General features: G+C 39.0%; 2 protein-coding genes across 14 annotated transcripts; both read left to right on the top strand.

Annotated features, from left to right (window-relative positions):
- Window positions 1-440: 440 nt before the first annotated feature.
- LOC110867999 lies at window positions 441-4,286 on the top strand. Of its 13 annotated transcripts, XR_002552125.2 has the most exons (9): window positions 441-1,109; window positions 1,250-1,394; window positions 1,610-1,745; window positions 1,937-2,001; window positions 2,215-2,271; window positions 3,376-3,465; window positions 3,577-3,701; window positions 3,775-3,867; window positions 4,029-4,286. XR_002552125.2 is itself a non-coding variant. In XM_035976855.1 (4 exons), the coding sequence occupies exons 1-4, from the start codon at window positions 3,429-3,431 to the stop codon at window positions 4,122-4,124; spliced, it is 330 nt and encodes a 109-aa protein (XP_035832748.1). In that variant the 5' UTR covers window positions 3,097-3,428; the 3' UTR covers window positions 4,125-4,286. The 13 variants fall into 13 exon arrangements, 2 of the variants coding, with proteins under 2 accessions (XP_035832748.1, XP_035832743.1); XR_004865879.1 differs by having other exon boundaries at window positions 441-1,394; window positions 1,937-2,113; XR_002552123.2 differs by having other exon boundaries at window positions 441-1,394; window positions 1,937-2,074.
- A 1,097-nt stretch (window positions 4,287-5,383) lies between these two features.
- LOC110867987 (wall-associated receptor kinase 2) lies at window positions 5,384-12,948 on the top strand. The gene is made up of 4 exons (XM_022117067.2): window positions 5,384-5,924; window positions 9,221-9,598; window positions 11,089-11,262; window positions 11,600-12,948. Exons 1-4 carry the CDS (start codon window positions 5,384-5,386, stop codon window positions 12,820-12,822), a joined length of 2,316 nt encoding a protein of 771 aa, XP_021972759.1. The 3' UTR covers window positions 12,823-12,948.
- The last annotated feature ends 13,490 nt before the right edge of the window (window positions 12,949-26,438 follow it).

Raw genomic sequence — 26,438 nt, forward strand, 5'->3', positions numbered from 1 at the left:
AATAAAAGATTCAAGCCAACGGTTAATGTTACAGTTATGGATGTATCTGGTCGTGATTGGGCTCGTAACCGCGATGATTATGGTGGTGGAGGTTGTACGTATGCGTTTATGTATATGTAATTGCAGCGTATGTGTGTACATCTGTATGTGTATGTGTTACTAGAGATGAGCAAATGGTACCAGGTACCGGTACCGAAATTACCGAACCGGGTACATTTTCGGTACCGACTTTTAACATTTTCGGTACCGGTTCGGTGCGGTGCGGTACCGGTATTTACACTTAAATTTTATAAATACAATTTTCATTTTGTTGGGATTGTTTTAAGAAATGAAATTAAATTAATTAACCTATGTAGAGTTGACCGGTCAAAAAAATTCATATCTCATCCCTAACCAGCGCCAAACATCTACCCTTATTTTCATTTCCCTCCTATTCTTCACCCCATTTCTCCGACTCTTGCTGCCAAGGTCTTGCAACCCCTCTGACCAATCCCCACATCTTGCCGTCGTCACCACCACTTCCACATTTTTCCATTGTCACCATCGCAACCCCCTTGCCGCCGTTACCACCGCAACCACCTCTGCTGCCGCCACCGCCACCACTCACCCCATTCCCGTCGCGTCACCACCTCCGTCGCTATTTCAGGCGAGTCATAGAACATTCTTTGTTTGATTCATCCATCTTAGACATTGTGAGTCCTAGATTTTAATTATATGATGAAATCAAGAAGATCGGTATTTAGTGTTTCAAATGAATTTTGCTATAATAATCCAAATTATAGAGATTGTGAAATATACGGTGTTTATCTACTAGTTGGAATTGAGTATAGAATTTGATTTTGTTTATATACCAATCAAATACCACTAGTTGGAAGAATACATCGGAATCCTATAGTAAAGATTTGTAGATGGGCTTATTTGTGGTGTCAAAGCTGGACTAGGTTTTATTTTTACAATGGCTAACGCAAACATACTGTAAATCAATCTTTGGATGACTTCAAAAGTCAATTGTATTTGTTTCCCAAAATATTATTGGTGCACATGTATGCCATGTTATGCTGAGTACATGTAAAATCTTACCACCAAATGCCAATAACGAACGTCTTTAGGTACGTATACTATAAATTTACTCAGTTACTTCGTGTTTAATAACGAGTTTGTTTACATTGATCATGACTACGAGATTTTTTAATTAAGTTTACTATACATGCTCATTTGTTCAATTTCATTAAATACTCCCCTCCTGCAGAGTTTGTATCTAAGATAGATGTCTTACAAATGCAAAACATAGAGTTGACTTTTTTTATATCCAAATCCAAGCTAGACTCTTCTGTCATCGTCTACTTTTTTTTATGCTCAGATGTGAGATTGGCTGCTGAGTCTAAAAGTAGAAGGTAAATGTTGTTATTTGTCATGTTTCATAATAATGCAATACATTTGTATTTCAAATTTTCAATTGATCTTGACTTTCATACATTTTTTAAGTTATTGTATTTAACACATATCTCAAAGAACTCTTGTATGTCTAACTGGAGTTTTTTAGTTTGGTCATCATTATTTTCATTTCGGGTAAGAACATGAGTTTTATGTGTTTTCCCTTCCTTTTTAGGTTGCTAGCTACGTAAAATGGCTAGAAGATGAATTAGAACTTAATGCTTTTCATGAACCTAGAAGTTGTAGAGGTGGAAATGAGAAAACTGTTGGAAGTCAAAGAACAACCCTTTTGGCATTCTTCCAATACTAAGGTAACATTGAAATTCTATTCAATTATCCTATCCTCAACTTATGAGCTCACAAATGTGTTTGGGATTGCTTATTATAACTATCTGATTGGTCTATATAGTCTCAAAGGCTATAGAAAACCACTATTTTAGTGTTTGCATCTTGAATAATGTCCTAGTTGTTTGCACATTGAAAGGTGTTTATTTTTTTACAGGTAACTGCTACTATCATTGTTAAAAAAGAGTTAACACGAGGATCATGGTGTTTATTTTTTTACAGGTAACTGCTACTATCATTGTTAAAAAAGAGTTAACACGAGGATCATTTTACTCACATGATGATTGTGGAAGAGGTTCACGAACGAAGTTTTGAATATTTATTTCAAACATTTGTTAGTTTTGTGCTATATTTTGACACTTATTGGATTTTGACCCTTTTGGCAGGGGTTCCATCTAGTTTATTCTAATTAACAATTTGCAATGCTCGTTGTAGATACCAATGATCCCGTGGTGAATCTTTGACACTTTGGAGCTTTAGACATATACTAAGGTACAAATTTCTTTTCTTAACCCGTCGGATTCGACCCGTTTGAACCGGAAGTTTTTTTTTTATATTTTTTTCACATATTATTATTATTATTATATTAATTTAGCATAATATAGCTAACTATTTAGTTTGATTGTTGGGATTTTTTTTATTTAAACATCTCCACAAATTATTATTTTTTTAAAAAGAAAATATGTAGAGACAACAAGTCGTCTCAATAAGTGATTTTTTTTTCTTTTTTTGAAAAACCTATAGATACAACAAGTCGTCTCAATAGGTGATTTTTTTTTCTTTTTTTTTTTTTGAAAAACCTATAGAGACCAATTTCTTTTTCTTTTTTTTTTTTTTTGAAAAACCTATAGAGACAACAAGTGGTCTTTATAGGTGAAAATCTTTCTTTACTATATAAAGAAAAACCTATAGAAATGACAAGTCGTCTCTATTTTCGCTAAAATGTTTTCTAATTTTTTTAAAGACAACAAGTGGTCTTTATAGGTGAAAATCTTTCTTTACTATATAAAGAAAAACCTATAAAAATGTTTTCTAAAAACCTATAGAAATGACAAGTCGTCTCTATTTTTCGCTAAAATGTAGGTTAAAATCTTTTTTTTTTTTTTGAATTTTTTATAAAGAAAAACCTATAGAAACGATAACTCGTCTCTATATGGCTTATATGTTTTTATTTTTATTTTTTAAAGAGAACCTATAGAGACGACATGGACGACATGTCATCTCTATAGGTGAAAATCTTTTTTTTTATTTCTTATAAAGTAAAACCTATTGAAACGACAAGTCGTCTCTATTTAGTAAATATTAAGTTTAATTTTTAATTTTTTTTGCACAAACTTGTAGGGACGACATGTCGTCTCTACAAACTCTTCTATAGCAACATCTATAGGGACTTTTGTTGGCCTATAGGGACAAGGCTATTGAGAGAAATTTTATAGAGACGATATGTCGTCTCTATAGGTTAAAAAGGCCTATAGAGACAACATGTCCTCCCTATAAGCTGAAAAAAATGTCGTCCCTACAAGGTATTTTTCTTGTAGTGAAAGACAACCGATGTGCCTTCTTAAACGTGAACACAATCAGTGGTCAAATGTGTAGAGAAATGAGAGCAGAAGTTGAAGAACACATTAGGACTATGGTGCGTTATCGTGATGATAACGAATTCATCATTGTACCTTATTGTGCCGAGTAAGTCTAATCTAATTAACTTTCTTTGTTTTATTAGTACAATTCATTAACTATGCTTTAACTTTACTTTTTGTATTGGACATTGGACTTTGTTCATTATTGTCATAAAAGTACGACGGGTATATATTTTAGATCAACTATTCAAAGAGGGCAACAAGAATCCTAGCCACTGTCGTCTTACAAGTGTGATTGAAAGCGCCTTGCTGCCAATAAAACCCACATTTGATATGGTTAATGTAAGTTTCTTTTCGATTTCTTAGTTTGATTTTCAAAAATTTTGAATAAGTAATAATTGTTAATTTATTGTAGTGCAATCAACAAGCTGAGACATGGGAATGCGGCTATATACTTCTTCAATCTATGTTCGACTTTGTCAATGTGTATCAAAAGCAATTTCCGAAAGTAAGTCTATTTCTTAATTATTTTTTAGATGTGCATAAGTATATACAAGATAACATGCGCAAAAATGCTCACACACACATACGAGTAGTTATGTGTTTGTAACAATTTGTTCGTTGATGTTAACTAATTTCTAATAATTATAATATTTTCTATTTTTTTAGATGTGGAACGACACGAAAGAGGTTACAGACGAAGATATAGAAAAGACGTTGAAGGAATTGATGCCAATTTTATTTGACGGGTTGGGTATTCCTTAGTTTAAATATAGTTTGTTTATGGTTTTAAATAGATTAAGTAGTGAATTGTTATTTTACCAATTAATCTTGTAGACTTTCGGGTTAAATGTGTATTGGTTCACTTTTTACTTGTCCGGATTTGATTACGTTGAATATATAAAAGGATTGATTGGATTTGACGTCTATGCTGGAGTGCAGATTATTTTTTTTACTGCATATTATGTCATTTTTTCATATCTCTTTTTTAATACAGATTTTTGTTTGAAATTTGACAGCATAATTTGTCATTCTTACAGCATTGGTCATCAGTCGCGGTTCATCCAACACCGACTAAAACCTTTCCTAAAATTGTAAAACGACTTTAAGTCACGGTTCATCCAACACTGACTAAAAACTTTTCCTAAAATTGTAAAACGATTTTAAGTCGCGGTTCATAATGCCGACTAAAAACATTTCCATAAAAGTATCAACTTCTTTTTAGTCGCGGTGGTTTATTTTAAGACAGGGTTTAGCAAACCGCGTCTTATAAAAAACACATTTTTAGCCACGGCATTTTAAGTCGCGGTTTCAAACCGCGACTAAAAACTATTTTAACCGTGTCTAATGCTCACTTCTGTACTAGTGGTAGAAATTATTATACAAGATTGTACAAGGAATAATTACAATATTTATATATAATATGTATTTGCAAATATAGTTTTGTATATTACATAGTATATACATGTATTATGTAAAACTAATAGGCTCATGAGTCGATTCAAGCTTAATATGTAAAGCTCATAATTGAACTCTAACTCGCTTGTAAAAGGAGCTCCAAGTTAGGATTGGACTAGTTTAAGCTTGACTTGATTTGAAACTCTAGCGTGCTATTCTCGAATGCCTCACGGACAGAATCAACAATGTTAGAAACACGTAAAACAAGAGAGAAAGAATTAACAATGGGTTGCTTTGACAGATTCCTAGGCTAGAAACGCCAATGTCTACATGACCTTTCGAGGGAGCCAAATTCAGATGTATTCAATCGTCCTTTTCAATGTCAACTTGTTGCATACGACTTTTTAACATGTGCAACTTCATTTGCATAAAGTACAAGTTATGACCAACTTCACAATTTCTTAAAACAATCGTTTATGCAATTTGATCTTTTTAAAAATAACAATAAATGTTTTATATATGTTATGTTTATTCGATAGAATAACTTGAAAGTGACATCAAACCCAACAAAAACATGTTCATATAAACTTACACTCAACGACTTTCTATATTTGTAGGAAAAAAACATGTATCTACTCTTTGTAGTCATGTGTCTATCCCATCATACTTTCTCGCGTGGGGCAACTACCAATGCCACTATCGCACTTCCAGGCTGCCCAAGTAAATGCGGCAGCCTGACAGTGCCATACCCGTTTGGCATAGGATCCGGTTCGGGTTGCTCTATCGGTCCCTGGTTTGATATAACGTGCAACACGTCCTTTAATCCCCCTAAAGCGTTCTTGCCGGCAGATATATTTACATACAAAGGGAACCTAAGTATAGACCGAGTTGAGGTGGTGGACATCTCCGACGAGCATGTGAGGGTTAAAAACGCCGTGGCCTTCAAGTGTTATGATCAAACTGGTAACGTGACTAGCTTCAAACCCACTGGGATTACAGCGGCGAACTCCTACTTTACATTCTCGCAACTGAATAATCTGATAGCCGTAGGATGCGATGACTATGCGGTGATCTCTCCGGTGGCAGGAATCGAGTATAAGAATTTTACTGTTGGATGTGTATCTATTTGCTCTGGTGTTCAAGATGTTCCGGTTGGTTCATGTTCAGGTATTCATGTTTCATCTAAACCAAAAAAAAATAAGTTTTAAGCAAATGGTTAAATGTCAGTTAATATTTGATTTGTAAAGTTTTGTTAGATAAATATGATATTAATATATTACACCTGATTTTAATTTTAAGTGAGATATATGAAACTATCTCTGATTTATATTCAAGTGTTCTTACCAAACATGTTCAAGCATACGCTTAGATAAAACTTAAATAGGAGAAGGTTGGCTATTATTTGTCATATCATTGCCCTTACAAAAGAGTCTTTATTTATAAACGGGGTTGGTTACGATACAAACCATATTTATTCTATAAAACGTTAAAACAAATTCTAGCAATTTAAAAAAGTTAAACTAGCACATACTAAAACAATACATACATAAAAGTATCACTTTTGAATTATATTAGCATATGAAAACTAATTAAGATACTTGATTCATTTAAAATCAATAATCGATGGTCACAAAAAAACTAGATTGGATTTTGTTTTGGATTTATGGAATTTAGGGTTTGATTGCATGTACACGACAGGTTTTGAATTCGAAGAAGAAATGAAATAAAAAGTATAACTTTTTGTTTGGTAAAGTGTAATCAAAACTTCTTCGTTTTGATAGTTTCGGGGTAACTTTGTAAAATAGTAACAAAGTTTTAAAAATATTCTAATCAGGTTACTCAAGTTTTAAAAGTGTTCAATCAGGTGACTCAATATTCACTTTTCATTAAAATTAAGGGTTTTTTAATACATTTTATAGGTAACCTTGATGATGTAGAATTTTCGTTCCCTTTTATTTGATGCTAACGTTGAGTGATGACGTGAATTTTAACTTGTTTTTTTAATTTTTAATGTAATTAAAGTGTTTTTTTAATAGATATAATTTTATATATTAAAATAATCCGACCTCATCATCTTATGCTCCATTTTTTTGTTGACGAATTGTAACTTGTTTTTTTTAATTTTTAAATGTAATTAAAGTGTTTTTTTTAATAAATATAATTTTATATATTAAAATAATCCGACCTCATCATCTTATGCTCCATTTTTTTGTTGACACATGGAAAAAATGACATGGCTCGATTTGAATGTTAAGTTATCTAATTAAGACAAAAATGATACCAGTAACCAAATTAGAACACTTTAAAACTTGGTTACTATTCTGTGACATTTTCCTTTCGTCATATAAGTTAGTTTATATCAAGTGGTGGAGGGCTTGCATTTCTTTTGAGAGATGCAGGTTCGACTCCCACTTGGTGCAGAGTGAGGCATTGGTAGGCAATGATAGGAGACCCAGGAAAACCTGGGTTGGATCCTTGAGCCAAACGAGTTTTACCGGTAATTTCACCGTCGTGTCTACGGGCGGGTGGGTTACCGGGTTTTTCCCGGAATTGGTGATGGACTTGGGTTACTCTCGGAGTACTCCGTTTGTCCAATGGGTACCTCAAGAGTGCTCGGGATTAAGTTTGTTGGCCGTTAAAAAAAAAAGTTAGTTTATTCACTTTCTTGGTATAATAATAATAATAAGTAATAAAACAATTCAAGTATCATATACAACCAAACCAGATTGAGAATATCATACACACCCCTATAAAACTTCTCTTCATATGTACCCATACCAAATTCAAAATGTCATTCCTTTTATTTATTTATCAATTAATGTATCAGATTTATCGATTTTAAATTTGTTTTATAAATAGATTGAATTCAGGTTATAACATTTCACTCGTTCATTTAATGCTATTTTTTCCATAAACTCTGACAATGACAACTATAACTTTTATAAAAAGTATTATCTATGCAACATGCTTTTTTTTTCAAGATTAAAATATATAAATAAAGTCCAGAAAACTTGTTAAGTTACATCAAAACAGAAGGTAGACGGGCAACAAGCTGCGCCGCCAATCCTTTCTGAATTGCAAACCCTAACCTCCCGAACACAAACCCCTGCCCCCCTGGAGTCGAACAATTGCTGTGGATAACCCCTTGAACCCTCGTCAAGAAGTTGATGGCTTCTGGCGCTAGGGAGCCAAAAGTATCAAAAGCAAAAGGGATAAAGACATGTTGGTTCTCTGCGCAAGCTTTAGCGTGTTTATCCACTTTCTTTGATTTATGGAATTGAGATTACGCATAAATAAACTATTTAAACACCCCAATAAGTATATATTTCCTACAAGTATTTACTTATATATCAAACGATCATGTTTAATGTTTAAATTTTACTTAATTTTTGCTATTTATCACTATTTTACTTGGGAAATTTAAGAATTTTAAAATGCAACTTAAAAACCTCTCATATGCCTATTGAAAAGTATAATTTTATTTTCTAATGAAATTCTAATAACATGTTTCTATGAGATTTAAAAAAAAAAATATGATTATGATTTAAAGATTAAATTTGAAAATATTTCTTTTCATAATAAAAATATATTTAGAAAGTTTATGGGGATGGCCGAACTTAACTCAACCCATAGCAGACATCTTCGTAGTTCGTTTGAATGGTAAAATTGACCCATAAACATCTTTAGAGAAAATTTAAAAAACAAAGGGCTATTCATGTGCGGTCGATACGCGACATCAAATAATGTGTGTAATTATGCATTTAACATGCATAATTAGGGTTGAAACAATTATGCGTAATTTTGAGTATAACATACGTAATTAGGGTTGAAACAATGAAACGAGTTTTGGTTTTTTTGTAATGTTGCGTAATTATAGTTGAAATAACACATGCGTAATTTTGAGTATAACATGCGTAATTAGGGTTGAAACAACTCATGCGGGTTTTATTTTTTGTAACGCGCGTAATTATATACATAACATGCGTAATATTAAATCTGGTGGTCGCGTACAAGCTGTGTAGGATAAATTATGATGTGTGTATGATGAATTACGAGTTGTGTAAGATAAATTTCAAAACGTGTAGTATAAATTTTGATGTGTGTAGGCAAAAATTTTAGTGTGGAGGATGACAGTCTTTATGACTTATTAATTAGTCAAAGATAATAATAAATAAAATAAAAAAAATTATTTAATGTTTTATAATTTTACCGTTTGTTTTTTTTTTTTCTCAATTTAATTTTTTCTAATAAAAAATCCCTACCCACTATCTAAAGTGTGTTGCACAGTCAACATACAAAAAGAAAACTTGTATTTACATAAACTTATTTTGATTTCATAACACAACTTTATTCTTATTAAAACAATTGTAAATTCTCATAAAAAATAGCTTGCGCTTTATTTGGATTTGGAAACACATGATTCTCAATAACTCAAATCTTATTACCCTACACTTTTTGTGCAGGCATAGGGTGTTGCACAACGAGCTTGCCCAAAGGTTTAACAACTTACTTAGCAAATGTATACACAATCTATGATCACATGGACGTGTGGTCTTTCGACAAATGTGGCTACACTTTCGTTGGTGAACATAGTGCCTTTACGTTTTCCGGGGCATCGGATTTCACGGATCCCAATTTTGTCGACCGGATAGTTGATACCGTTCCGGTGGTGCTTAATTGGGTCGTTGGTAGCAAGAGTTGTGATGAGTACAAATACACAAGCGATTATTATTGTCAAAACAATAGTGTTTGTGTAGATTTTGAGAGCGGAAATGGAGGTTATAGATGCACTTGCAAAGATGGTTATCAAGGCAATCCCTATCTTTCTCCTGGTTGTCATGGTTAGAATTTTTTTTCATTCCTAATTGTACAAAAATGAAAACTAATGTTGTTAAAACCAGATCAGATCAGCCAATCACACTGGTTAGACTAAGAATCCGACCACTAGCCAGTTCGGTTGGCATACGTTGAAATGGCACTGGCTAGACTAAGAATCAAACCACTAGCCGGTTCGGTTGGCATACGTTGAAATGGCACTGGTAGATATATAGGTCAGTTTTTATGAGTAGAGGTTGAACCGATGACCCCGTTCAGTGGTGGACCGCTTTTGAGTAACATTTTTTATATATTTTACAAAACAAATTGTTTTTAAATGGTAAGATTTAAATTTGAAGCCTCTTAGGCAAATTTAAAAGTGTATGTCAACTACGGTAGGATGATGTGATTACCATTTTGGTGGATGGTAGAGGCTTTGTGTTTCTTGGGAAGAGATCAGGGTTTAATTTTTGGTATGAGTTAAAATTTGATGTAATTTAAGAGTGATGTTATGTAACATTTATCGTTAAAAAAACTAAGGTAGGATGATAATAGTGTTGTATTTCTCTATAACATTTTTTTTGAAAATTGTATTTCTCTATAACTAGACTAATACTCTGACCGACAAAAATCTATTAACTTTTTTGTTTTTCATTTTTGAAAATTAGCTTTTTTATTGTTTCAAAGATAACTAACATAAGGCTAAATGTGACCTTGTTTCAACCTAGGTTGCCCAAATAATTAAAAAAAAATCTTTTTTTCTCCAAGTCAACCTAAGGTTGCAAGAGGTTGCCCATGTCATTTTGCCACTTGTCAAAATTGAATTGGTTCCATCTTTTAATTTTCTTTTTTATTTTATTTTTTAATTGTCACTTCTCCCGATAATTTAATTAGTCAAATAATTTGTAATTTTTGAACTTAATAAAAAAAAAAAAACTAAATACACCGTGTTTCTTTAAAAAAATTGTGAGCATTATGATATAAATTTTGTTAAAAACGGAGTTCATTCGAAAAAATATATTTTCTAGTATATTATATATATTGTCTGTTTAACTTTTTAATTTTTATATTAAAGATAAATAAATTTTATTTGTTTTGAAATAAATAAGTGTTTTTAATACAATAAAAATAACTATATGTTACATTTATTTAATAAAAATTTGGATTGGGTTGTGACCAGAACGTATGTCAAAAATTGAGTTGTATATGTCTTGCAAGAGAGATAAATTAGTTTTTTTAATGAAAGATTGGATTGGATTGGGTTATGAATGGACATAGCCAAAAAGTACTCAAGTTTTCTATAAAATGTGAATATTTTTTTATAACGTTTAGGACGTTATCCGGTTTTTGAGTCCGTTTCAGTTTGATTGGTCTGACCTACAAACCATTCGAGCAGTCGGTTCGATCTAGGCAAAGTTATAAAGCATTGATGATTGGTTTCATCTAACATTTGGATTATAAAGGGTTTTTGCTTTTAAGATTTGAAGCATCCATCCATTGTGTTTTCATTTTGTAGATATCGACGAATGCGCAGATCCAAACAAAAATCCTTGTAACGGGACTTGTACTAATCTTCCAGGAAGTTATAAGTGTTCGTGTCCTCGCGGATATGAAGGAGACGGGAGAAAGGATGGGAAAGGTTGTACGGCCAGGAATTCGAGTTCATCATACGTCCTCAAGTTGTCTCTTGGTGAGTAAACGAATGGCTCTTGTCACGAATCACTACTGAAAAATAGTATTTGCTATGTAAAAAACCATCCCAGCTAGTTTGCTATAGAAAAAATCTTTAGCGTCTTTATTTGTTAAGAATTAGCTATGGATAACTTTCTTATGGTTTAGTTATGTGCATATATATATTCCTTCGTGATAAATATTGAGAAATATAACTGAAAAATAATTTTATCTATAGCAAAATTAAAAAAATAAAATAAAAGTAACTTAATAAAATGGAACTTATATCAAACTCGAAAGTCGAAAACTATAACTATTATATTTTATATTATACTAATGGTTTGTGTTTTATGAAGGAATGGGGTTTGGATTCATATCTCTACTTATGGGAATTGGGTGGTTGTATTTCAGCCATCAGAGAAGAAAGATTATCAAAATGAGGGAGAAGTTCTTTCTTAAAAATGGTGGCATGTTGTTGAAACAACAACTCGATTCAAATGCAGGTGGTGGTGTCAACCACTCGACTAAAATTTTCACAACCGAAGAGCTCGAAAGAGCAACGGAAAACTTTTCCAACGATATGATTCTTGGTCGCGGTGGCTATGGGACTGTGTATAAAGGGATCTTGCCTAATGGAAATATAGTCGCGATAAAGAAATCACGAGTTATGGATGAGAGTCAGATTGAGCAGTTTATTAATGAGGTGGTCATTCTTACTCAAATCAATCATCGAAATGTTGTAAAGCTTTTGGGTTGTTGCTTGGAGACTGAAGTCCCGTTGCTAGTTTACGAGTGTGTTTCTAACGGTACTCTCTTCCATCATATCCACACTAATGGTGGAATGGCGTGGTTATCTTGGGATAATCGTTTAAGAATAGCTATCGAGTCTGCTGGAGCACTTGCGTATCTTCACTCCGCGGCATCAAAGCCCATTATCCACCGCGATGTGAAATCCGCCAACATATTATTAGATGATAACCTAGTCACCAAAATTTCTGACTTTGGGGCTTCAAGGTTGATACCCTTGGATAAAGAACAAGTAACTACATTGGTTCAAGGGACGTTAGGGTATTTAGATCCCGAATACTTTCACACCAGTCAGTTAACAGATAAGAGTGATGTTTATAGCTTTGGAGTCGTGCTTCTAGAGCTTTTGACGGGTAAGAAGCCACTTTGCATGGAGCGAAGTCAAGTTGAAAGAAACTTAACCACCTATTTCCTCAATGCTTTGAGAACAGGAACCCTTTTTCAAATTCTTGACCCCCGGGTTATTAGAGAGGGCTCGTTCGAGCAACTCCAAGAAATCGCTTCGCTTGTTAAGCGATGTCTCGATATTCATGGCTTTAACCGACCAACGATGAAGGAAGTAGCTATGGAACTCGAGCGATTAAGAAGATTCACCAGGCAACCATGGGTTGACCAACAAGGTAGTCAAGTTGGTTTGGTTCAAATGAATGAGGGGGAAACTTCAGATCTTTATGGCGACTCGATAAATCCATATATGGACTCAATAGAGCTATCAAGTCACTATACTTCTGATCAAGTTGTCTTGTTATACGCTGCTAATGAACCTAGATGATATCCCAATGTTGACTTGATAAATTTATCTGTCTTTTTTCTTTATAAATGTCAATAAGAAGTGTATGCGTTCTATTTTGCATTTCTCAATTTGATTACACAAATAAAGCAAATATCATCTGATATATGATTATCAACTATTGAATTAAAATTCAGAGAACTTTGAGAGAGAAAAATTTGTGAACTATTTATAAGAGTTGAGAGGTGCATTTATGCATCTTGTAATTCAAAGTTCTTAATGAGTTTTTCGTTTGTGCATTCTTTAACCTTTTGAGCATCGTGAGTTTTGGGAATCCAGTTCAATATTCATACATCATGGACCGTCGAGATCTTGTTTGTAATATCTAAGGAGAGATCTAGTTTGTCTTAGTTTCGATCCTGATAAGTCATTGGTGAGTTATTTTAGGGTGTAAAATCAGAGGTGGACCCGCGGGGAGGGGGGGAGGCGCACTTCTTAGAAAAAATTAGTGTATTTTATAGGTAAAAATACCAATCACACCTCTTAAAAGTTTGGTTAATCCTTTTGTTCGCACCCCCCCCCCTCCCCACATAAAAATAACTGCCACTGTTAATTAAATATAACTTTTAACCACACATTTACATACTACAAATTTACAACATTAATTGGCTCTTTTTTGTTTCTAGAAATACACTAGGAAAAGTGTAAAATACAATACAGCTTAACGTACATCACGTATGACAACGTGCGTGATTATGTGTATAACGTGCGTGATTAATGTTTTCCAACATGCGTGATTTGGGTTTTTTTAGGTTATAACGTGCGTGATTTTCAAATGAATGTGCGTAATTATCTGTCGTACGTGATGTACGTTAAGCCGTATTGTACATTAACTGGCCTCCCATACACTATATAGAACTTTTTTTTTTTGAAAATAAACTTTCATTAAAACCACCAAGCCAAACTATCTCCAAGACAGAGATAGAGAGGCTATAAACAAACAATTACACCACGTCCATCTTACACCATTTATCCCAATCCACATCTCCTGACTTAGCTTTGTTTCTATACCATAAGAAACTAATAGCTTTAACATCCGAAACGACATCCCTCACTGACAAAGACTTGTGGCCAGATATCTTCTCATTCCTAGCCTTCCATATTCTCCAACACGAAACAATCAAAACACCGTGCACATTCGCCTTCTTTAAGGGAGACCCACCAATATGCTTAAAATATTCAGCCAAATCCCTAACCGAAAAAGGAAAAAGATTAGGGATACCACACCACATCGAAATACCTTGCCACACCATGATGTGCGTGAAGTGTGTTATATTTTTGATGAGTATTTAAGCCCCTTTTTACACTTTTAGCCAAGTTTTAAATTTATAAAACACGATATTTACTAACACTAAACACACATATGGGCAAGTGCACCCATCGTGGACGTAGTATAGTGTTGGTAAGATACCGAGGTCGTCCAAGGACACAAGAGCTTTTAATACCGGTTTATCCTCAACGTCTAATCAAACCAAAAAGTTAGAAAAATGTTTTAAACTAAGAAAAATAAAAACTAACTAAATGCTGAAAATAAAAATAAAATAAAAACAGATAGACAAGATGAATCACTTGGATCCGACACGTGTGTTAGTATAACCTTTGATTATTTTCGCACTTTTGCACTTGTTTAAGAGATTATCTTAGTTATTGTAGTAGGCCCCTCTTTTGAAGGTGACGTTACCCTCAACCCAGTAGTTTGAGTCAGCAAGGATACAATCCTAAAGTGTCGGATTATTGAAAGATAATGAATTAAGTTATTAATGCAAATTGTGGTAGGCCCCGCTTTCGGCGGTGACGTTACCCTCGGCTAACTAGTCTGAGTCAGCAGGGATACAGTCCTAAATAGCCGGGTTATAGTATTAATAGTAGTTAACTTATGAGGGGGTCAAAGAGTTTGGATCCCCGCCATCCAATACCTATGGGCATTGAAGGAGATCCTACTAAATTTGACCCAGGTCCCAAGCAGGACCTCTAAACGCTGAACAAGGGCAAGACCCTTACCAAACCGTTCCCTTAACCCCCGACCAGGTAGCCAACATACCTCCATATAGACCGTGGAGATATGAATGGTGAAAATCTTTTATTTTATATAGACAGTAAAATAATGCCAAGACACCACGGACAAACGATAAGGAAAGATCACCTTCAACATAAGTAACTAGTTATTAAAGTCATTAATACAAAACCAAATAAAAAGTGCAAAAGATTAAAAATAAAAAGTATTATACTAAACACTTGTCTTCACCAAGTGATGTAAGAGACTTAGGCAAACATGGCCTTGATTGTCAAGAACTCTTACGATCAATCTTGGATCCCGAGACGACTCACACACTCTACGATGGACAATGGATGATGGTGGTGGATGATGGTGTTATGGTGGTGGTGGGTGGTGGATGAGGTGTGAGAGAGGTGGTGTGTCAAGGGATGAGAGAGAATGAAGCCAAGCTCCTCTATTTATAGGCTGAACAGAAGGCTGGACACGGCCCTGTGTCCGCTGGACACGGCCCCGTGCCCGTCTGACATTCTCTCTCTTCATTAATTGTAATTGCGAATTACAATTAATGCGCCTGCTGTACTTTCACCACGCCCCCGTGCCCGCTGGACACGGCCCCGTGGTGGGCAATGGAAGCTTCTACTGGTTTGTCTTTTCTGCTGCTTCCTGGGCACGCCCCCGTGTTCGCTGGACACGGGGCGTGTTCAGACTCTGTTTCTTCTCCTTTGCCTTGGGAGGTGCCGTTGAGGGTCCGGGCAGTCTACTTTTGTTCCTTTTCTTGTATTTATGGTAGAATTAGTTGTCTTTTTGCTTCTTTTGTGATTTTGAGCTCATTTCATCCTGAAAATACAAAAGGAAGACAAAAACATTCTTTTTCCAACATTAGTACTTAAAAAGGGTTAGTTTTATGCCTTAATTGATGTGATTTATATGTTGCATTTTACACACATCAAATACCCCCACACTTGAACTTTTGCTTGTCCTCAAGCAAAACTCTTTAAATGTGGCTTACACTCCCAAATGTAATAGGTAGAAGAGAATGTTTTAGCTTGTCCTAGAGTGTCGGGAATCCAAGGTCTTTGTAAGTTTTATTTTTATTTATTTACAATCCTATTCGTTATGATTTATTTTGAACTTTTCATAAGATAAATTACTTATTCGGGCATAGCATGCCTTATTAAAATTCCATTTATATACACGTTCACATACCTCACGGGAGATCACTCAACACTCGGCCGAAGGTGTATATTTTTAGTGAATCACTCGAGAGCGGCATGGAACTTACGCCTTCCATAGGCTTGCCAAGAAATCAATCCTCCTCCTTTTTAACTTTTTACCTTTGTAAATATCAAGAGGACTTTTGGGGTTTAGGGTTAGGCTTGGGTTAAAGGTGGGTGGTTGGGTTAGTGGTTAGTAAAAAGGGCGAAAATCGTAACAAGCGTCGGTTTTCGTGAAATACCTTGTTTTTAGTGACTTTTTATTTTGAAGTATTTCTCCAAACAAGCTTTTTTTTATAGCTTTTGTTTGTTTTTGACTTCATCATCAAATTTTTTTTTTTTTCATCACATAAAAAGGCGAGTTTACGAAAAAGCGAGCTTGTTACTAAAATAAAGGGTGAAAAATAAAAAGGTTTTTGGTGGTTAAAAAGGGTTTTGGGGTAATGAAATGAAAGGTTTAGGCTCAAAGGGACTATCTAGGGGGATTTTGGGTAGGTGATAAAAAAAATGAAAAATAATGGTTTTGAAAGAAAAATGGTTAGTCCTAATGCCTCCATCATTTACTTACTTGGGTTTAAGTTGGTAAGGACCGGGAATGTATCGTCGTGGCAAGTTCTAGATTTGTAAGAACCAAGCGGCTATTCACACAAGAAACGAAAAATGAGCATTTAGTCTAAATATGTATATTTTTATGCTCAATAAAGGCTCAAAACTCACTTTTGTGGGAATGGGTTTTTATGTGACCAAGTATATATAGTCGAATTTTTAACTAAGCTTGTCATGCCGTTTCATAATTTTCTTGTGTTGGTTCTTTTTATCATGACGCTATCGGTTGTAAACTTGTAAAAATATAACCTTTTTAGAACTTGTTATTCCCAACTTAAACTAAGACAAGTAAATAAAAAAATGAAAAAGTTTTTGAAAAAATTTGGGGTGTTTAGCGGTTCCAATAGAGTTTTGTGTAAGGCTTGTGTTTAGGATTTTGCAAAAGATCATGTAAACTTTGAAAATTAGGAAAACCACCCCCTTGAGAGGAGGATTGACCCGGATCGCCTTGGGGTGGGTACTGAAAATGGGGATGTGGTGCATGAAGAACTAGAGCCTCTTGCGGGTTCCATGCATAGCCTTGCGTCCTCTGAAAGCTCACCGTCCCGTCCTCCGCTTCATAAAGCAAGTTCATGGATCGGCAAATGTGATAATCGACCCGTCCCGACCATGGACTCCTTTCGAAGGACCTTGGGATATTCGTGAAGTGCTTGAAAAGACGGTACACCCATCCTCCGAAGAAGATCGGTGTAGGAGCATGAGCAAGGCGGTTTAGGTGCATGTTTCGCAGTAGGAGGTACGGAACATCGAGAGGCTTCTGGTTGTGGATGCAGTGAAGGACGACCAAATCTTTCAACCCAACAACGCCACTACTGTTGTGGCATTGGTTCAGCGAATACGATAGGAGCCTGTGGATGTATCGGTATAGCGGGTCCCTCAGTTTGGTGCTGTTGGTGCTGCTCGGGTTGTAGATTCCTTCACCTATTTGAGCCCATGCGGCTTGGCGTTCAGTTGCATCCAAGTCTCGTAATCCCCCAGTATTCTCTTCATTCCCCGCTTCCTCTTCACTATATAGCCCAATGATGGCTCCAAACTGTGCCATGGAGCTTGTGAACGTGGTCCCTCCACATCGGAATGTGACTGCATCATGGTCAAACGGGTCACATCTCGAGTTGAAAAGGAAGGTACTGTAGAACTCCATCGTGCATTGATGCACCGACCGTAGTCGGGTGGTCAATGCGACATGCAGTGGACCCCTCACAATGTTGTTGAAGCGGTCAAGTTGATTCACCATGGTTAGCAAGTCGGTACACGCCCGCCTTGGGTACTCTTCCGGTCTTGTTTGTAGAACCTCGTATCGTGCCCTAGCGTCCAGTTCACTTGCGTTAAACCTTGTGAATTTAGCCATCTGAAAAGAATACATAAAAAGTTAGTACGAAACAAAGAAAATCAGAGTGAAACTGCAAACAGTGGGCTGGACACGGCCCCGTGCTCAGCGGACACGGCCCCGTGTCCAGGCGTCTGTAACCCAAAAATTCCATTTTTCGTCCCGGTTTCGAAAACCTGAAAATTTTTAGCCCAATAGTAGCGGTTTCCCCCGAAAATGAAACCCTAAGTGTCATTTTTCCCAAAACAAACCGTTTACCCTTTCAATTTCGTGTTTTTCGGTTCAAGAACAAGGGTTTGGGTTTTTCGTTGGAAATCGAACGAATCTGTCAACAATAATTGTCTATTTACTTTTTACTACTCTAATCTAAACTACTACTAGCAAATTTCATCAAAAATTTTGAGTTCGATCCGGATGAACATGAAGAACCCTAGATTTTTCCCCAATTTTTGATGTTTTAACTACATGCAAGTAACTAATCTAACTACTAATGAGGATAGAATCATACCTTGACGTTGTTAGATTCAGTGGTGACGTTGAAAAACTGCAGAAAATCGCCTCAAACCAGAGAGTTTTCGGCTAAACGGGGCGTGTGGAATGGTGTAACTGATAGGAAAAGAGGGTTTTATCCCGACAGTCGCCTCGACATGGCCCCGTGCCGGGCAAAGTTTTTGAAAACTTTTTTTTTATGTGCTCGTGTGCATGCCCCTTATTTCCGAAAAAAATGGTTAGAAGATTTACCGGCTTTTAAACGTACACTTACCTGTAACATGTCTGGTATGAGTTTATTCGTTAACCGTTTGAAGTGAGATTTCCTCTTCCTCATCCTCAATGGATCCTCGGTAGAGTTTCAACCGTTGGCCATTGACTTTAAATGGTGTCCCATTTCGAGTTTTAATTTCTACTGCACCGTGTGGAAAAACATGGGTGACTGAAAAAGGTCCTGACCACCTAGATTTTAGCTTACCAGGAAATAACCGAAGTCGTGAATTAAACAATAGAACTTGATCTCCAACCCGAAATTCATTAGATTTAATATATTTATCATGTAAATTTTTCATTCTTTCTTTATAAATTTCGGAGTTAGAATATGCATAATTCCTTAGCTCGTCTAATTCATTTATTTGACAGAATCGATTTTTACCTGCATTTTCTAAATCTAAGTTTACGTTTTTTATTGCCCAGTAGGCTTTGTGAGCTATTTCTACTGGCAAGTGACAACTTTTTCCATAGACGAGTTTATATGGGTGATGAAACAATGGTTAACCGGGCAGGGTTAACACACTGGTCTCGTCAAGAAGGGTTAATCCCTTCCTCTCGAGGATCGCTGGCTGGATCACCGGTGGTTGATCTCCTGCACAAGGAAACAAGCCGTGACTCGTAACAAGGAGGATGGGGTGGGGGGTGCTCCTTGTTACCACTCTCCGGCGTGAGAATCAGTAGTTTGCTTGGGAAGCAAAGTAAGATCGTAGTAGTAGTGAGAGAGTTGTGAGAAGATACCTCAAACCTGGTTTGGGGTTGGTATTTATAGCCGAGGAGTGAAGGAGGATGATGATGGATGGACTGACGACGTGCTGCACCCTTTCAGGTGTGTCAGGCTCGTCGGTTATGGGGGTTACGCCACGTCAGTCCATTGCTTACGTAGCTCTGACAGGTAACTGCCATTGGTGCCACTTGCACTGTGGTGTCAGTACCACTTGCTTGAGTACATAGGATGCGGTGCAAGCCGCATCGCTACGTGCGGTAATATCTGAAGTTACCGCGTCTCCTACTTGTGATCAAGGAATACGCGAGATGCGGTGCTAGCCGCATCGTCGTCTTGCCTGCATCCCTTGTCGTGACGAAAATGTCCGTATGGTGCGGTGTCAGCCGTACCGCTACGTTCATCTTCTTCTATGCCTAAGGTAAGGCTTTCCTGTATTGATAGAAGTGTTCACTGGATGCGGTGCGATGCCGCATCGCTGTGAATACTTCCGTTTTCATACCCCAGATGTGATGCTATGTCGCATCACTCTACCGTTCTCATGTTCCATGTAAGTCCTTCTTCGTTACTAGATAGATTGGATTCAACCCTTGTGTCGACGCGTTCCCGCATGGGCACAAGTAGGTTGTTAGTTAGTGGGGGTTTTGATAAGGGTAATGGTCACTCGCGGTCCATGCTGACGCGAGATCTGGGACCATACCCCTTCAATGGGGTTGTGCCTATAGTGGTTTTATAAGCAGTTCGAAAAGCCCATAAAGCGTCGTCTAATTTGTCGGCCCATTCTTTTTTATTTATTCCTACGGTTTTTTCAAGTATTCGTTTTAAACCTCGATTAGTCACTTCGGCTCGCCCATTTGTTTGAGGATGATATGCTGTTGAGACCCGGTGATAGACCCCATACCTTGTTAATATTTTTTCGAGTTGATGATTTCAAAAATGGGTACCTCTATCACTTATTAAAGCCTTTGGTGTCCCGAAACGAGAGAACAGTTTTTTCAGAAATTTTACCACTACTCTCCCATCATTTGTTGGAAGAGCCTCGGCCTCTGCCCATTTAGACAAGTAATCGACTGCCACAAGTATATATTTGTTTCCTTTTGAAGGTGGGAAAGGTCCCATGAAATCGAGTCCCCACACATCAAAGATTTCACAGACGAGAATGCCGTTTTGAGGCATTTCGTTTTTGGAAGAAATATTACCTGATCTCTGGCAGGCATCACATGTCTTTACAAGGTTTTGTGCATCCTTGTAAATGGTCGGCCAGTAAAATTCCGAATCAAATACCTTTCGTGCGGTACTTGCGGCACCATGATGTCCTCCGTATGGACCTTCATGACAATGACGGAGAATTCTTCGTGCTTCATTACCATGGACACACCTTCGGATGAGCTGGTCGGCACACATTTTGAAAAGATAGGGATCATCTGACGCCTCTTCCGTATCGGTGAAGGGATCTCGTCTGATGCGAGATTCTCAGCCGATTTATGTCACCAGGTGGCCTGCCACCTGTTGTTGTGCCGAAGGTCTCTTGGAGACCTTGTTAGTAATGCTGCACAAACTTCGAACCAACCTCTGAGATGGTGGTTCGAAGGTATGTGGAGGTTTCCCATCCTTTAAAGGTGGTCTTTTCTTCATGCCAATTGTTGAATTGGTGCATGAAGAAGAAAAGAAACTTTTGGACCAATCTTTGAGACTGGGATCAAAAGTTGTTGATGCTTGCAAGTGCTTTGCTCAAGCTCTATGTTCAGCATCGAGTTATGAGACGACGATCCCTTTTTTGTTGGGTTTTCGTGTTTATCGTCATAGCTCTTTAGTAACCGCACGTTCTTTGCGGTTACCTCGTTGCGTCATTGTTGGCCATGTTTGGTCGAACAATGTATATTCGTACTATGGGTAAATAAACATGGTCATAGGCAAGGGTATGCCCACCATTGTTTATTCTATGCGGCCCATAGTCGGGCTAACAAAGTCATAAGCAGACTTGTTACCGCTGTTCGGACGCTTGTTGTTCGACGAGGGTTTATTTAGAGCGCTGTTCTGCGTTCGTTTTGGAGCCACTTACCTTCCCGCTCCAATACCGAGTTTGCTTTGCAGTAGCATTGTTCGGTGATGTGGAGTGAGCTTGGCTCTTCCGTAGCAACCACTCTGCGGAAGCTATGGTTATGTCCGTAGCTCCTCGTGAGTGTCTGTGGTTTTGCATTACCACATTTGCTCAAAGCGGGTGTGGTTCGGATGTAGCTCTTGAAGGTTCAGGAGACAGGGTTGCTGATGTGCGTTCGCGTGCATTCCCTTCCTTCCTTTTGTTAAAGAAGGTGTTCATGTACCCTCTGCGGTTGTGAACCGGACAGGAGGGATTTGAAGCTTGAAGAGAATGAAGGCAATACGGTTCCCCTGTGTCTGAGATGCGGTTCAGTCCAACGGCCAGCGCTGGTTCTGAGCATCTGACACACCTGAACGGGCTCGTGTGTGGCATGTCCGCATATTCCACGTGTGCTCGTGGGTAGTGCGGATAGGTATTATACCCCCTTATAGTGTAGAGATATATATTTTTACCTATTTTTAGGGGTATGATAAAAAACGACATGCGGTATGGGTTATGGTGCGGTATACCAGAGAAACCGCATGCCGCTTATAATTGGATAATGTAGTCGCTTTTTGTTGCATACGTGGCTGGACGCACGTGTGAGTTGGTGGAAGTTGGTGAGATCTTCCTGGCATGTGCTGAAATGAAAGGACGTTTGCACTGCCCGAGGCATTAAATGCACTGTAGCGAAGAGTGTAAACGTCTCTTGTGTCAGGCGCGTGGGCGGCCACGCGCACGTGATAACCGTCAGCGGAAACGGCGCTCGACACGTGGTGTCATACGATTCGCCCTTTTTGAACGTGATCATTTGTTTTCTCCATCCGCATTAATTGCGATGGGTATATAAGGGGAAACCGTTCGTGGTTTCCCCTCACTTGTTTGAAATTTTCAAAAATTTGCCGGTGAGAGAAACTTGTTCTTTGTCTTCTCCGACGAAATTTCTTGAAGTTCTAGTGAGGGTTTCTAGTTTTTCTGTTCACCATCTTCTGTTTCTTTGATTTTTTCTGATGGCTGAACCGTCAAATCCACACAATGTGGAGGGTGAAAACCCTGAACAGCCGGTAGTATCGGCTGATGAAGACGAAGATGATGACGTTGACGTTCCCGGTGGTGGGTTACCGGTGTTGAAGTGGTCAAAGGGTGGTTTTAAAACCCTGATGGCCACTGTGCAGATGGCCAAAGACTGGAATGCTACTTACCCACAAGTGGGGGACACCGGTGCCGATGCTCCGGCCGGTTATATAACCTTGTGGGCGGATTTTTTCAACGACGGCAACCTTAGGTTGCCGGTGACTGTGTTTGTGGCGGAGGTATTGGAGTATTATCACCTCCATATCTCCCAACTTATTCCTTTCGGAATGTTCCGAATTCGGAATTTTGAGTACACATTCCGTGCCCATGGCCTGCCCATTACAGTGGAGAATTTCCGCGGTTCTACCAGTTGACGGTGAACACCGGTTTTTTCTCGTTTACTCAAAGGCATGGGAGTCTGAAGTTGATGACACCCCCTAAGGGTGTGACAGGCTGGAAGAAGAGGTTCTTCTACGTGAAAGCCTGTGCGGTCTATGCTAGCATGTCTTTCAGGAATGTCAACGTTGGAGTTTCTGATGAAGATATTCCTGTTGCTTCCGCAAAGACCGTGGACTGGTTCTCTAGGCTGCGGCCTATTGAACTCAAGAAGTTGGATAATGATCAACTGTGGATATTGCGGATGATGCTCTCCAGACCGGATAGGAAGGAAAGGCCCGTGTTGCGGGAACAGGGTGGTGGTAAGCTCGTTACCCTTTGTTATTTTCCTTATTTCCTAAGCCTTTGTAATAACCTGCATGCATGTATCAGCGGATGCGGTTGGCTTGTGGAGGATGTTTGAGCCCGATTTCAAGGGCCAGGTTGAACTGATTGCGGTTGAGCTGAAGAAAGGTTTCAACCTTGAAATTCTGAAGAACTTCCGCGTGCCGTCGAAAGCGGTGGTGGATGCCCCGGTTCCGGGAGACGCAAGAGGTACGTCTTACGTGGCATTAGTTTTTTCAGTTTATCTTTTTGACTGGTTCTGTTGATTGTGTTAATCCAGGTGTCCTTGCGGATTTGGGGAAGTTTGAGAAACGCGTCCCCAAAAAGACTGTGGAGAAGAAAACGGTGAAGAAGACCGTGCGGGGTCGTGGCAAGGGGAGTGTTGAAGGCTCAGCTGCCCCTTCTTCAGTTTTTGAAGCCGCAGGTACCTATCAATCTTGTTCTCGGGGATATACCGATTACGTCGTAGTATCTGACACCCTTGAGGGTTTGGGTGTTATAGGTAGTGGTGCGGCTGCGGGTGGAACTGCTGTGGTTCCCCCCGTTGTTGGAGAGAAAAGGGGACCAGAGCAGAAAGCTGCTGGTGGTGGTGAACCGAAAAGGCGGAGACTGCAGACCAGGAGAGTTGCTCCGGTGCAGAAGAAACCTGCAGTTGCTGCTGGTAAGTATATCCCTTTTCCTTGTTTTGTATGTACAACGGGTGGGAAACTTATTAAATGCTCTTTGTATTGCAGAATCCCGAGATGCGGGGTATTCTTTCTTCGACTTCCCTGCGTCTCCTCCGCATACCGCTGCTGCGGATGCGGGTGTATCGAAGGAGACGGTTGCGCCCAAGGAGCCTACGGCCCCTTTTGTTAGGCCAGTTCGCGATCCCCCCTTGGAGAAGACGGTGGAGACGACTGCTGACCGGATTTTTGACACTGTGGATTCCTCGGACAATCTGATCTCTCCTGATGAGGGTGATGGATTGAACTTGAGGTTTTCAGATGCCGGTAAGCAGAAGTCTGATGCTGAGGTGCGGCAGCAAGATGCTGAGCCGCAGAAGTCTCCTGCTGGGGAGAAGGGTAGCGGCTCGTCTGCTGGTGGCGCGGGTTATGACGGGCCTCCAATTCAGCCTGGGGAGTCTGAATTGGAGTATTACTACCGCACATACTCCCCGGGTCGCAGTATGGTGTATCACCGACCCCCCTGGACTGTTATGCAGGGGGACGATATTTCTAACGACCCTGCGGCATGTAGGGAGATTTTGGGTGGTCTGGGCACCCCTTTTGAAGTCGAGCGTGCCCGTGCCGCGCCCCGAGAGCTGCGTATTAACCAGCTTTCATCAATGCTGGTAGGGACTTCCATTGTGGCAAATGCCATTTTGGAAGATTATAAGGTGCTGGGCCGGCGCGAGGAAGAAACTGCTCGCATGCGGGCCGAGGCGGAGAAGTTGGTTGAGGCTGCTCGTGCGGGTGCGGAGCAGCTCGAGAAGGACAAGGCTGCTTTTGAGAAGCAGAAGCAGACTTCTGAATGGGCTGCCGCTGCCCAGCTGAAACAGGTGCGTATCCTTGCTAAACTTCTTGCTGATGAGCGCAAGAGTTGGAATGAAAAAATGTCCAATGAGCGCAAGAAGTGGAATGCATCGTGGGCTAAGCAGAATGACATTCTGTTTCATGCTCGGCAGGAGCTGACAAATGCTAAGGCAGCGAACGCTACCTTGAGCCAGGAGAAAGCTGCGGCTGAGGCCATATCTGTTAAAGCACTGCAGGCGAAGGCCGACGCCCTGAAGGCGCTTGGAGAGGCCAAAGAAGCCGGGGCTCGTGCCTCAAAGGCCCTTGAAGAGGCCGCAGAGAAGGAGAGCCGTGCTTCTAAGGCTCTTGAAGAGGCGAATGCGGAGCGCATTCGTTTAGGCAAAGTTGTTGACAGTCTGCAGGTACGTTTCTTTAACTTTGTTGCTTTCGTCCTTTATTGTTTTGAAAATATTTATCGAGTGAACTGTTTGCTGTTTTTGTAACAGGCTGAGGTTCAGGCCCGGGAGGTCGCGGTTGCAGACCTTAATGCCCGCGTGTCGGCTGCGGAGAAGCGGGCTGACGCCGCTGCTGAGGCCAAGGATGCCTTGGTGTCCTCTTTTAACCAGCTGGAAGCTGACCGTGAGTGGTTGCGGACTCACGGCATCGCGCGTGTAAGTATCCGTTGTCTTTGCATTTGCTTGGGTTAGTATCCAAGACTTATGATCCCTTTATTGCAGATTGTTGAGGCTATAATGAATGCCCCTGAGACCGCATCTGGTTTGGACCTGGTTAAGGAACGTGCGCGCGATGCTGGCTTCAAGGCTGGTTATAACCGCTGCATTGGGCATATCAATGTATTATCCGCAGGCGGTTATACTGATCAGGCATCCGGGTTCCGTGATGTGGATACCGAAGGTCGTCTGAAAGCGGCCGTAGCCTCCTTTTATGATACGCCCCTTGCCTGTGTAGGGGAGCTGGACGACTGTTTGGAGGTTGCGGACTATGTTGACCGCTTGCGGATGCTTTATCCGGATGTGGAAGAGGAAGAACTCGCTGGTGGTGCCGGAGGAGATGCGGGGACCAGCGGTACAAAATAGGGTTTAGGTTGGCGAGTGTGCCTCCTTTTTGTATTCCTCTTGTATAGCATAGGAACTTTATGTAAATTCACTAAGCATCCTGTGGACACTTGAATTTTTTGAATATAAAGTTTCTTTGTTCAGTTTGTACAAGTGTTTTTAATTCTTGCATGTCTGAACGTATGTATGCGTAACTTTACCCATTTATGAACGGGGTCAAGTATACTCCATACTTTTGTTGTATGAGTATGCATCAATTCTGTTATTTACCGTGTGAGGGTTTTAGAATTGCTTAAGCTTTGTAAAAGCTTATATTACCGGAACTCTACCCATTTGTGAATGGGGTCAAGTGTACTCCATACCTTTGTCGTATGAGTCCGCGTCAATTCCATTGTTTGCCTTTTTGGGCTCAGGAATTGTGTCAAGTGTTTAACAAAAACTTGTGTATCCGGCCGGATGAACATGCAAGTCTTTTTGCCTTTTGCTGGCCTATTACAATATTTGTGTGTGGTTACCACTTTGTATGGGT

Source organism: Helianthus annuus, chromosome 1 (genome assembly GCF_002127325.2).
Source record: "Helianthus annuus cultivar XRQ/B chromosome 1, HanXRQr2.0-SUNRISE, whole genome shotgun sequence".
Classification (NCBI taxonomy): Eukaryota; Viridiplantae; Streptophyta; class Magnoliopsida; order Asterales; family Asteraceae; genus Helianthus; species Helianthus annuus.